General features: G+C 49.9%; 1 protein-coding gene across 2 annotated transcripts in view; it reads right to left on the reverse strand.

Annotated features, from left to right (window-relative positions):
- Positions 1-256: 256 nt before the first annotated feature.
- SLC22A23 (solute carrier family 22 member 23) overlaps positions 257-13,587 on the reverse strand; it is a 171,798-nt gene continuing 158,467 nt past the window's right edge. For both annotated transcript variants that reach the window (XM_044258093.1, XM_044258083.1), the window contains one exon: positions 257-4,813. In XM_044258093.1, the coding sequence (XP_044114028.1) occupies positions 4,456-4,813 (358 nt within the window). In that variant the 3' untranslated portion in view covers positions 257-4,455. The remainder of the gene's footprint in view (positions 4,814-13,587) is intronic.

A 13,587-nucleotide genomic window follows, 5' to 3' on the forward strand; every position in this document is an offset into this window, starting at 1 on the left:
GGCCCTGTAACAGGATTCATGCAGGGGCATAAGTCTTGTATGGAGCCTGTGGTAGGCAGACCGGAGTGGTTACACTTTGGCCAAGACATAAGGGCACTTGAGAGGGGCAGGTCTGAGGTTCGAGATGCTTGCCTCCTTTACAGACTTCCTGTGCTGACCTCCGAGGCCGCGGCCACCACAATCATAGCTTGGAAGTACAGGGGGCATCTCTCTAAGAAGAGTAAGTAACACAAAATCAGGGCTATAGAGAGAAGAGTTTGGTATAAATACTTTATTAAAGAAATAGTGTTTTCTTGTTAAAAAATACTACATTAAAGAAGAGAGTTTTGGGTTATCAGAACTTCCTCACAGAATCACAGTGTAAGAGAGTCCTCTCTTGACCTCTCTAGGAACCATCAGGCCATGGGTTAGCAGGACATCAGTACACACGAGGCAAGAACTCTTCAGTTTGCTGATGGCCCTTGCTTCTCAGGTGGTCTGAGAACATCACTAAGGGAACAGTTTGCGTGCAATCCGACCTCTGCCTCTGCCTGCCTTTAAGATTAGGACCCCGCAAGCGAGGTGCGAGGCCGCCCACTGTCCCCTCGGGGTGAGAGCAAAGACTCGGTTTACAGAGGCGCTGAAGTAGGACAGTGAGAGCTGCATCAACAGGTGGAGTTTTTATTACTTGTAGTCAATGGTTGTGAAATGCCCTTCATTGGATACCATCAGATGAGGTAGGGAAGACATTCCAGTGGAAATTTGTTAGTGGGGCAACATTTTTTATTTCTGTACATTTACATACAAATTTTCCCCAAAGGTACAACAGATGTGACATCATGCAGACGTTTAGCTTTGAACGACAGTTCAGAATTCAGTTTAGGCTTGTGCTATGAATGAGCACCTCCAGAGGAGCCCCGGTCGACACATACAGTAACACGGGTCTTACACAGAAACCTCAGATGTGGGGGTTGCCGAGAGGACAGAGGGAGGGAAGTATTCCCCACTACACGTAACACACTGTACTGCTTTTCCAAACACACAATACATTGAAGTGAGGTGTTCTTTAAAAGTTGAAATGTGGGCTCCCCCAGCACGTGCTGTGCACCCGCGCGCCACTTAGGGGCCGGGCGATGCGATGGTCACACAGGTCATTTAATGGCACTTCAGTCATTTCTTGTTTGGCTCTAGGAAGTGGTCATGTTTGAGTGCAGTTACTTCCTTTATGAGGTTTAGTTTTGCTCTCTTTCTCTTCTGTGGCCAAACAAACCTACCAGCCCCCTTCCCCTAGTCACATGTGATTTTACTCTTAGAAAATAAAGCGCTTAAAACGGTTTCCTTATTTGTCTGGGGCGCTGATGTTTCGGGGTATGTGGTGTTACTGCTGACTTCTGGAAGAGAACAAAATGAAGAAGTATCCAGCCCTGTCTCAGGTGTTCACATTTGTGCATAACTTTTATTGGAAGGGGATCACAGCTCCCTGATAGGATAGCAGGGTGCAGGAGTGGGTGGCAGAGGAGGAAGCTGGAGCACGTACCTTGGGATGTCTCCCTGGGCAGCTGGTGGAGGGGTAGAGGTGGTGGGGAAGGCGGACTTGAAGTAGCAGGTGCCTGAGAAGTGTTTCCTCACTAAGCACAAAGGAAATAGGACTGAGGAGTCCATACGTTACTGACCTGCGCCAGGGAGCTGGTGGCTGCAGCCCCCTCCCTTACCGAGCAGGGCAGGTGCAGACAGCTCAGACTCTGGGGGGCCCCTGCTGCCTCGCTCACATGGTATGGGATCGCGCCCTGAGCTCAGCCCACATAGAACCTTTCCTGCCTTGTCTCCATCTCATAAAGGTGTTCGTTCCTTAAGAGCTTCAGGTATCCCGAAGCCAAACCAGTAACAGAGCAGGAGCTCAGCCTAAGCCTGCAGAGAGGAGTTGTGGGACCTCTTTGTTGGTGAGTCAGCCATGTTCACGTCTGCTAGACTTTGGTCCCAAGAGCCCAGCCCTCATAGCCAGCTTCTCTTCTAGTCCGGATCACTGAAGCGACAGTGTTGACGGCTGTCTCCTCTGGACTGGTCTTTACAGTTGTCCCATCACGTGGAGATCAGAGACCGAGGAACAGGACTTTGTATGTGCCGTGCCTTGCCTCTGCCTTCCTGGCTAGAGATGACTGATGGCACTCGACAGCTTTGGGACGGTTCTCACAGAAGGTCCGTGCAGACAGTGAGCGAACATGCCCAAGTCCTGGAGGACAGCAAGTGGGCTGTCCTGGCCCTGGGGTGAGGGATGCAGACATATACCTGGCCAGGTGCGGCCCCGGGGGCCACGCAGGCTCCTTCCCACTTTCCCACCTGCCCAGTGGCCTACGCTTACTGGGTCTTGCCGCACGGTGGCTCTGTAGTAAGTACTCTGAAAAAGGCAAACGGTATTCCCACAAGTTTGGCACATGAAGGCTGCAGAGATGTAAAGATCTCAAATTAAGGTGAATGCAGACTAACATTGAAACATGGAATGAAAGTGACTTAAAAGAGACGAAGGGAGGTGCGGGTGAGCTGGGCTTGGAGCATCTGGAGCTGGGGAGAGACTGCCTGGTGGCCTTTGTTCCCAGGCACCAGTGATGAAACAGATAATGCAGTTTACTCCCTGGAATCGTGCATGCCTGCGGGTTTGCTCACCTCCTCACACTGTTTTCATTCCGTCAGCGGGCTCGTACTGGGGTCTAGCAGTTTTGGAGGAGGCTGGTGGGTGGACTGCGAACAGACCAGTTGGAAAGCTGGACGGGGAGAAAGGGAAGTTTCCTCAGCCTCTTTCCTGGCCCTTTTGAGTTCTAGCAGCTGTCCATTGGAAGTCACCTAACTGCTGCACAGACTCAAGACCACAATTTCCCAGGAAGAACACAGCTCACAGCAAAGACATGTGTCACAAAGTGCGGAGGTGGACAATTCTAGAAAGAAACCAGGCTGTCCAAAAAATCGGGTGCCTGTGTTGCTACAAGGCAGTGCCTGCCTGCACCAATGAAGCTTGTTTGTTCGTGGCCCCTGGATGTCCTTGAGGAGGCCCTCCATGTCTCCCATGATGCGCCCCTCAGATAGGCGCAGAAAGTCTGACCTGGAAAGGCAGGACGAAGCCTTCACTGTCTGGGACGCAATGAGGAACACAAAACCCTTGGCTGTTGGGGGCGGGGTGGGTGTTGAACTTTGGTGAGTTATTGCTTTCTCTCAACTGGTCTTGATGCTTGGAGAGGCCAGAGGTCGGGTGGACTCACCTGTGAGAGTCCTTGCCCTCCCCCCACTCCGTGCTGACAGAAGTGACAGGAAGCAGGAAGCAGGCAAAGGCAGGGCTGCGTGGGGGAGTGGCTCCCACAGGCTTTGCAGTCTGTCAGTGCGAAGTCCGTGAGAGCTGACAGTCATCCAGGCTGGTGATTTCCACGCGGCATGTGCTCGAGATGTGGGTGACGGGCCGTGTCCTGGAGAGCAGCCCTCGCTCCTGTGGGCTTGCCTCAGTGGTCTGTCAGTTTCCTATTGGTTTTCAGTTCAGAAAGTGGCCTCGTGTTCAGGTTGTGCTGGCGAGGAAGCCGAGTGTGACAGAGGGGACTTTCCTGCTGGAGCTAAACCCGGGAAGGAGTATGACTGACGTTACCGCGCCTCACCTCTCCACACCTTTGCTTGTGGTGAGCTCGGCCAGGAGAACCCATGTTGACAAACCATGGCCTTAGTACCCCTCGTTACATAGGATTTCTGGTGAAATGTTTACACTTTCCCCCAAGGAGCTTCCAGCGTCAAGTACAAAAGGATGATCTCGAAGGAAAGACTAAGCTGGTTTTAATGATATTTGGGAGCTGCTTTCCCCCAGCACATGGAACAGAAGCTCTTACCTCATAAACACACACACAAGAAAACCCTTTAAAAACCATACACAGACTCTCTAGCAAAATCCTACTCATTTACATTTCACTCTGTCTACAATGCAGTCATGGAGCCACTCCATGACAGGTCAGTCTGTCTGCACACAGGCAGGCGGCCTCGTGGGGCATGGGCCCAGAGTGAGTGACCCCTGGCTCCGCAGTGGGGTGCTGGGCGAGCATGGTGTGACCTCCAGGGCTGCTGTGCTGGCTACTTACAGCGTCCTCCTTGGCAACCGTGTCCCTCTTCCGAAGAAGGTGGTTCTGTTTTGAGATCAGTTAGAGGAAAGGGAATAAAGTGCTTCTCGTAAAAATGACCAAAATAAATACAAACATTTCATGGCAGAAAAGAAAGTCTGAAGGGTTATTTTCAAAGAGTTTGCTTCCTCATACATGATCCTTAAAGTTCTGGAAAGACAGAATTTACCCACACCAGCTGACGGTCTTGGGATCCACGGCAGCAGCAGCAGAACCTGATTTTCCTGCCCCCCAGCCACGTGTTTGGTCCCCGGTCTGTAAACCTGTGCCCAAACAGCCCCCAAGTCCCCAGTGCCCACAGTGCCCCCTATAGGGAAGGCCGTGCCCAGAGCTACATGGACTTCATGCCATTGGCCGTGGCATTCTCAGGCAGCCCGTCCCCTGCAGTGGCCGCATCGTGGAGGCCGGAGTAGTCCTTGAGCTCGGCGTTGGTGAGCAGGAGGGGCTGCTCCCCCTTCTTGTGGGGCAGGAGCGGCTGCCGAGTGTAGTGCTCCCCATTGGAGATGTTCTCGGGCAGGTTCTGGTTCCTGCTCTCAGGCAGCAGGAGGATGCAGATGATGCAGATGAGCGTGCAGCAGGCAAAAATTATGTGGTGCAGGAAGTAGCCTTTCTGGTTGTGCAGGTCGATGATGGGCGCTGTTAGCATGCCGAAGCCCGCGCTGGCCAGCACCAGCCCCAGCCCGCCGCACCTGTGGGGAGAGCACAGGCACACGTGGTTAACGGCCGTGGTCCAAGCCTGCCTTGGTGGGGGCCTGGGGCCTCCCAGAGTGGGGCCACGTGAGTGGGACCACGGGGCCAACTGGGGCCTGGCTCGCGCAGGACCTCTCCTCCCACCGCCCAAAACCCCGAGCGGATCCCACCTGTGGGATATCCCAGACCACTTCGCCTTGGCTATCTTTGTACTGCTTCTAGTTAACATCGTCTCTCGCCAGCTCAACATTTTTTACTTTATTTCGAAAGGCAGTGTTAAAATACTACTGTAAATGGAAAAGCACTCGCCATAAATAATATGCAATGACACAGTATTAGTAAACTGTACTATTTCCCAAAGTTTGCTCTTCATTTAGAAATAGGTCAGTGGGCGGGTGGGAGGTGGATTAGCGGGTTAAAGAGGATGTGACAGACCTGCCAGCACTCACAGAGATCTTCTCCAGCCAGAACTAGAGAGACTGGAAGATACTTTAAAAGATGGTACTTTTCCTCACCGTGAGTTCCTATTCATTGTTGTGTCCCGTATATTTCCTGAAATCATTCTGCACACCACCAGTGGAAGCCGTCCCGTCTCTGAGCTACCGTGCCAGAGGCCACGTGCTGTGACTGAGTGGGAACCTAGAGCATGTGCCATTTATCTCCACTCCTCTGCTATTTGGGGGAACCTACCAGAGTCCCAAAGAGATTAGGAGATACACAACATTTAAAAAGTCCATCATCACTCGAACATCTCTCCTTTGACATAAAAGTGTATTTTGGGGGAGAAGGTGTCTGGTGGTCTCTGGGAAGCAGTGCAGTGCCGGACTGCAGAAAAGTGGACCGTGGTGTCCACATGACAGGAAGTCATGGCCCCACTGTGTCATGCAGTGCACAGGCCAGGGAGGGCTGGCTGGTCTGAAGGAAGGGGGAGTGGAGTTCTCTGCTTCCCATCAGAGTGCGGACACACACCAGTGGGCAGAGGGTGTGGGGGTGTGGATCTTGGTCGGTTTAAAGAAGAGCTTCCACTGGAGTTGCTTAAGAGCTGTGCCCCCACCCTTTAGTGAGGAGAACTTTATTCTTGGATGCCCCTAGGCAGAAGGCTCCTGCGGCAGGCTCTCGAGGAGCCTCTGGTTCTCTTGGTTGGCACTACAGGTGGCTCTGCCTCATCAAAAAACTGACCTAGAAGGGCATGAGACATCAGATCAACAGACAAAGGTCAACTATATGTCTACATGCCAGCAACAAAGAAGGTGAAAATGAAATTAAGAAAATTCCATTTATCATAATATCAAAAGAACAAGAAGATACCTAGAAATAAGTAAAAAAAAAAAAAAAAAAAAGCAAGACTTGGGGCACCTGAGTGGCTCAGTCAATTAAGCATCTCACTCTTGATTTTGGCTCAGATTGTGATCTCAGGGTCATGAGATCGAGCCCACATTGGGCTCTTGCTCCGCAGAGTTTGCTTATCCCTCTCCCTCTGCTCCTCCCTGCACTCACATGTGCACATGCGCACTCGCTCGCTCTCAAAGAAAATCTCAAAAAAAAAAAAATGCAGGACTTGCATACTAAAAACTATGAAAGAGAAAATCTGATATATAAAATAAATGAAGAGACAGTCCATGTTCATGGGTTGGAAGACCCAGTACCGTTAAGATGGCAATTCTTCCATCTTAGGTGGAATATACACAGGTTTTACACAATCCCTGTCAAATTTCCAGATGATATGTATCCTCCCCCACCGCCAGAAATGATAATCTGATCCCAAGACTTAGATGGGAATGCAAAAGACCCAGAACAGCCAGAACAATTTTGAAACTTAGCGAAATTCAAGGACTTACTGTCTCAATTTCAGAACTTCATGGAAAGCTGTATTAATAGTGTGGTCTTGGTGTATCAACAGATCAGTGGAACAACTGAGTTCAGAAGTAAACTCTCATATTCATGGTCATACTCATGGTCAAACTCATATTCATGGTCAGCTGACTTTTGACAGAGGCAAATTCAATAGGGAAAAGAGTCCTTCAACAAGTGGCTGAGACAGCTGGTTATCCAGGCGCAAGAGAAAGCAGCTGGGCCTTTATGTAACATGATACATGAACTCAGAATGGGTTACTGACATGAATGTAAGTGCTAAACCTGTAACACTTTTAAGAAGAAAATACAAAGGGAAATGGTGATCTTAGGTGAGACAGATTTCTTACATATGACACCAAAAGCAGGATCTAGAAGAGAAAATGATCAATAGGACTTTCCCAAAACAAAACAACAACAAAACAAAAAAAACCCCACAACTTGTCCTCCTAAAGTGCAGAAGTTTTGTTTTTTTTTTTTAAAATTTCATTTATTTATTTATTTATTTATTTCTCAAGAAAATGGAAAGAGAAAAAACAGACTGGGAGAACATGGTTACTGAGGACGTCTGAAAAAGGATCTGTATCCAGAATATATAAAGAACTGTCAACCAATTTAAATAATGGGCCAGGGATTTGAATGGACACTTCTTAAAAGACACTATACAAAGTATAAAACATTCAAAGCACCCGAGCAGATGTACAATATCCCTGGCCATTAGATGCATACCCCAACCACAGTGAGACACCACCTCACACCCACCAGGACAGCAAAGATCAAAAACGCAGGTAATGGGAGGCACCTGGGGGGCTCAGTCGGTGCAGCGTCTGCCTTCGGCGCAGGTCATGATCCCAAGGTCCTGGGATCCAGCCCCACATTGGGCTCCCTGCTCATCAGGGAGTCTGCTTCTCCCTCTCCTGCTACTCTCCCTGCTTGTGTTCTCTTAAATAAAAAAATAAAATCTTAAAAACAAACCAGAGTGACAAGAGTTTGTGAGGCTGCACAGAGAATGAGACCCCCAACCACCACCTCTAGAAAGGGAAAGGCGGGCAGCGGCCGTGGAAGCACTTGTCAGTATCTGAAACAGTTAAATGAGAACTCCGCTCTCATGAGACCTAGGAAACCTAGAGCCCACAGAAACTCAGAATTGAATATTCGCTGCAGCATTATTTATAATAGCCCCAAATCCGAAAGAATCCTGGCGTCTACCACCTGGTGAGATAAACTGTGGCACATCCCGGACAATGGAACAGTCAGTCCCCAGTAAGGAGTCCACAGCCACAGTAAGGAGTGTAGCACTGACACCTGCCACAGCGGGGGAGGAATTTCAAAAATGTTATACTACATGTTACAAAAATGTTATACTAATGTTATACAAAATTTCGAAAAAGTGGCGGGAGGGGGTTGGGGGGGTGAGGGACAGATCTACAGAGACCAAAAGCAGATTACTGATTGCCTGGGGCTGTGAGTGGGGACACGGAGGACTGCAAAGGGCCAGGAGGGAACTCTCTGAGGTGATGGAAATGTCTGATGTCTGGGTTTATGGGGATGATGGCGCCAAAGATTATTGACTTGTATGTTTAAAATGCATGCATTATATAGTATGTAAATTATACTGCAGTAAATCTTAAAAAACAAAAACAAAAAACAACCAAACCCAACACTGTTCTATCTGTGGGGTCTGGGGTGTCCTAACACAAACCCCCAAAGCTTCCAGTGTGGGGCAGCCACCCAGGCCTCCCCTCTGTCCCCGCTGCTGCTCAGGCTGGGGCGGGGGTTCTGCTCTGCTTGGCTCAGCAGTGGGCTCCCTCTTCCTGGGGCCTTCCCGTCAACAGTGAACCGACAGCCCCTGCTGTCTACAGCAGGCCCTCTGGCTGGCCAGTCCCAGATCCACATGAGTGACAGGAACGAGGGGGGACTCAGTGTCTGGGGCTCCCCAGGTCGACAGCTGTCCCTAAGGGCCACCGTTAAGCGGATGGATCAGTTTGATGGTCAAGACATGAAGGAGCACAGAAAAGAAACACTTTTTCTCAAAGAGTGGAACAGAAGACTGACAATCACGTGTGCATGCTTGGGACAATGTTGGGGGGGGCGATTCTCCCTTCCTCATTTGTCATGTTTCGTAGCAACAATGAAAGACACTGCTCTCTTTCCCTTCTCTCAGCCCCAAATAAGAAAAGGCCTTGTACCTCTGCTCACGGGAGGGGGTTCCTCACACCCCTCGTGCTGGGTGGGGAGAGGTGGGACACACTGACCTCAGGACAAAGCCAGAGCCTGGGAGTAGCCAGACTCTTCCCTGTCTCTGGCCTCTGTCCAGCTGCACCCAAGCGCCATGGCTTCCAGTTTGGCCAGTCTGGGTCACACTCCCCTAACCGGCATGTCTTGCATTCTCCTACTCTCTGGGGCTCTTTCCTCACTGGTGACAAAGTGACTCTTCTAGAATGTGGAGTGGATCATGCCGCTCCCTTTTTCAGAGTCCTTCGAGGGCTCCCTCCCGCCTCTAGCTGAGCCCTGGCCCCTGCACCTGCCTGACCTGCACCCCCAGTCCCCGAACTCCTTGGCTCTCTCCCTCACTTTCACTGTGAGGAGGCTGTGGCCTCTCTGCTCAGTTCAGGTCAGCCAGGTTCCCCGGGGGCAACAGTTTCCTCACGTGCTGCCAAAGAGGGAGCGGAGGCCCTTCCTGGCGGTCCCCAGCCTGGCACGGTTCCTGGCCCAGAGGCTCAGTGGGGTCAAGCCGGGCAGCAACTGCCACCTAGTGCAGCAGGCCCATGTACACAGGCCAGAGCAGCTAGCTCCCTGCTCCTTGGGCTGGTTAAGAGCACAGGCCGGGAACCAGTGGGCCTGGGTTCAAATCCTGCCTCCACCACCAAGCAGGCTCACCTACATGAGCCTCAGGGAGGATATGACACGGGGATAGGAAGGGCACATCAACAGAGATGGGGTGTTGGTGTCCCTGACACTGGGCCAGGCATTCCCAAGTACATGCCGGCTGTTGTCATTCCCAGTTGTCTAAGCTCCTTCTCCCTTCTCTGTTGGCCTCCCAAGGCAGAAATCTCGCTGTATTTTTAGCGTCTTTTTTGCAGCATTAATACTGAACAAGTGATCAAGTGCAGGAGGTGAAGGGAGGGCAGGGAGATCAGTGCGTTGGCTGGGGTGTTGCTGCTTCCTCCGGGGAGCACCAGGCAGTGACGGCGGGCCCGGGCCGAGCAAGTTCAAGTGCTGGGAGGATGATGAGAAGGTGGTCCAGAGCCTCCAGGGATGACGGAGACCTAAAGGTGGTTAGAGCCTGTGGTGCCGCTCTGGTCCTTCCTCTACCTCTTTCCCCGGGCCTCCCCATCCACACCCTGCACCTGGGCCTCCTGAAGCTGCTTCTCACCACCACCCCCTCCTTCCAGGGACCCCTGCTCCTGCTCACTGTCCCTTCAGAATGAAGCCTCGCTCCCTCCCGTGGCTTCCTCGCATGTACACATCCTTCCTGGGGGCCCCTGTCCCTCCAGTGTGCTCCCTGCAGCCCCCCCAACCCCTGCCTGCTTCTTGTGCTTGTGTCTGTGGGACCCTCACAGACTGAAGAGACTTTCGGGGGTAGGGACCAGCTGATTGCTAAAACGGCCCCAATGAGTCACACCTCCAAGCCTTCATACCTTTGTATCTTGAATGTGAGCTGGATGTAGCAATTTGCTTTTCACCAACAAAATATGGCAAAGGTAATGAGAGGTCCCTTCCATGATTAGGTTACGAAAAGACTGACTTCTAGCAGATTCTCATGCTGGCTTTAATGAAGCAAGCTGTGATGTTATTGTACTCCAGGTGGCCAGGATCTAGAGGACCTCCAGCCAGCAGGGAACTGATGGTTTCAGTCCAATAGTCAGGAACTGAACCCTACGTTCTGGTGGGAATGTCTGTCCCCCCCATCCACCCCAATTCCTATGTTGAGCTCCTAATCTTCAGTGTGATGGTGTCAGGAGGCCAGGAACTGCGGGAGGTGATTAGATCTGGTTTGGGAGGTGATAAGGTGCCTTAGAAAAGGCACCCCAGAGAGCTCCCTCACCCCTCCACCATGTGAGGACATGGAATCCCAAAGGGATAGAGGAAGGATGGCCACTGATAAAACAGGAAGCAGGCCAACCAAACACCAAATCTGTGGACGCCTTGATCTGGGACTTGCAGCCCCCAGAAATAAATTACTGTTGTTTATAAGCCACCCAGTCTGTGGTATTCTGGTTTAGCAGCACGAACACACGAAGACCAAGTCCTGAATGAGCTTGAAGCCCGATGCTACCCTGGCTGACTGCAGCCCATGGGAGATCCTGAAGCAGAAGGCCCAGCTAGGCCTTGCCAATTCCTGTTCACAGACACTCCGCTAAGTTTTGGGATAATTTGTTACACAGCAATAGATAACTAGTACACACAGTGAGTGATGGAATTTCCTAGCCTTAGGTATGGAAGAAGACAGCCACCTCTCACCCAGACTGGGATGTGTCACTGGTCCTATGTGTTAGAAAGCCTTTTGCCAAGGGAGAGACAGGAAGGACTGTAGAATAGCCACACCGTTGTGCTACTGGGCCATCAAGGGAACACAAGTAAGGAATAGCAGTATTTTTTTTTGGGGGGGGGAGGCATCCCCCAGATACAGGCAGACAGTCCCAGACCTCCTTCTGAAGACACTGCACCTTTCTGTTAGTATTTCTTCATATGCCTACCATCCTTATTTAGTCTATGAGCTTGTCAAGGGCAAGGATTGTTTCCTAGAATATCAACCAACACATATTTATGCTTAATAAATATTGGATGCTTATGGATTATGCTGGCTTCCTAGGTAGGAAGGTCAGCTCACCCGAATGAATGGGGCAGGTTAAAAATAGATGACCATCAGAAAGAGTGATGGGATGGGAACCAAGAATACGGACACCTAAAATAGCCCCTTTGTCTTTTCGGTCATTCTGGCCACTTGAGAAGCCGCAAGATGTAGCGAGGGACAGACGGATGCCAGGGTTAATGGATGTGTTTCCTTGGAGCCCTTACTACCAGTAAGACATCCTTTTCTCTGCAACCTTCTGGATTTCCATGGGACCTTCCTGTCACTACATGTGGATGGCACTGATAAGCAGAGGGAGACTAACCTTGCTCAGTGCATATGAAGTCCACACGTGAGTTAACTTACAGGACGGGCGGTTCCACCGACCCACGGGGAAGGGTCACGGTCAAGGTGGCAGAAGTCAGCATGGGACAAAGTCTCGCGTCATAACGCCAAAATAATACATTAATAATTCATGTCAAATATATTTATGGTAGGATTAGACAGCTCATGTAAGTATCTGTGCACGTGTGTGTGTATAAATAAAATGCAGTCTACATACAAGTGCATATATAATATGCGATATTTCTTTATGTGTTTTTTCACAAAAGCAATTTTCTGTTTGCTTTTCTGTCAAGAATGCCTTGAAATTATTCAGTAAGGTTAGGAACCTTTAAAAGAATTTGGTATACCATTCTTGGCTTTGTGTTGTCTTTTTGAAATCTCTGTTTGGAGAATGGAGTCCTTATTTTGTGTTTGGCTCTCAAGTGCTTACCTTTCTTTCCTTCCCTAAAATGCACTCTGTGCATGTCTTGCTTTTCTTTAAACTGTCACTAGAGGGCAGCATGTACCCACGTGTAAATATCAGAGCAGGCAGCGGGCTCAATTTACAGATAAAAAATGTACAGGCAAATTTTGCCTCCCTGTGCATGAGGAGCACCGAAAATTTTAATATCCATCGGATATCTTTATCTCACTAGTAATAATATCTAAATTAAGGATACAAAAGCCGATACACAGGCAGACTTACTATTAGAAGTAGTAAGCTTAAATTAAGAATTCCAGAATCTTCAAATCATTCCTTTAAACATGGGAATACCGAGCATCTTGTGTTTAAACAGAACAAACCTCCCATTTCTCACTTCCTCTTCCATTTTACTTAATTTGTCTTGACTCCATTTCTGTGAAGTCAAGGATTAACAAATATTTGTGCCAGTTTTGCAGAAATAATATAACTGCCAGCAATACTCGGGTAGGAAGAGTTAATAATATCCATTGTCATCCTGAGGCTGGATCCTCTGGACAGACTTCTTCTCCCCCCAGCATCACTACCCTGTATGTGACAAGGCCACCAGTCATAACTTGTCTCGTGTTAGGGCAAAGAGATGAAGTCTGGCTGAAGGACTTGCCTAAGGCCACACGGAGAAAAGTGACCTCTGCGGTCACACACACAGCCACCTGCTCTCACGCCCAGATCCAAATCTGAGGCTCGAGGCCACATTCTCTATGCTTTGCTTTTTGTCCTGCTGTGGAACGCCAAGCCTGCGTGCTGTGTCTCCTTGACCTGAGCATTTGTTTTTGGTGTGTGTGTGTCTGTGTGTCTGTTATGTATATAATATATATATTTAAGGCACAAATCTTTAAAAAGTTAAATAGACTCCCCATGTCCCATTACACAGGCCATCTTTGTCCTTGGTGCCTGTTCCTGAGGCACCTTTAGAAGAGAGGACAGCAGGGCCCAGGTTCTTAGTCCCGAGGCATGAATAGGGAGGAATCACTCAGAAGGAAGTTCTCAGAGAAGGCAAATTCCAAGAAAGAAGTTTCTAGAGAAAGGAGTAGGACAGCGCAAAGGAGAGGAAGTAGAAGATATCAGGAAGGAGCAGCTGAGCTCAGACAGACCAGAGCATTAACAGCCAAGGCCTAGGGGCTCGGAGGGAGCCTGTGTGGAGCTGCCGGACAATGAAACGGGCTTGTGATCACCGGCATCTACCTCATCTCTGAACTTTGCTGAAGGGTGAGGAGGTAGGTGATGTCCTCACAGGCTCCAGAGGGACACTGCAGAGAAAAGATGGTCCTGCACCAAAAAAACAGCCTCTGCTTCTAGATGAACCGGGCCCCAGGGGCACT

This window comes from Neovison vison, chromosome 1 (assembly GCF_020171115.1).
Source record: "Neovison vison isolate M4711 chromosome 1, ASM_NN_V1, whole genome shotgun sequence".
Lineage (NCBI taxonomy): Eukaryota > Metazoa > Chordata > Mammalia > Carnivora > Mustelidae > Neogale > Neogale vison.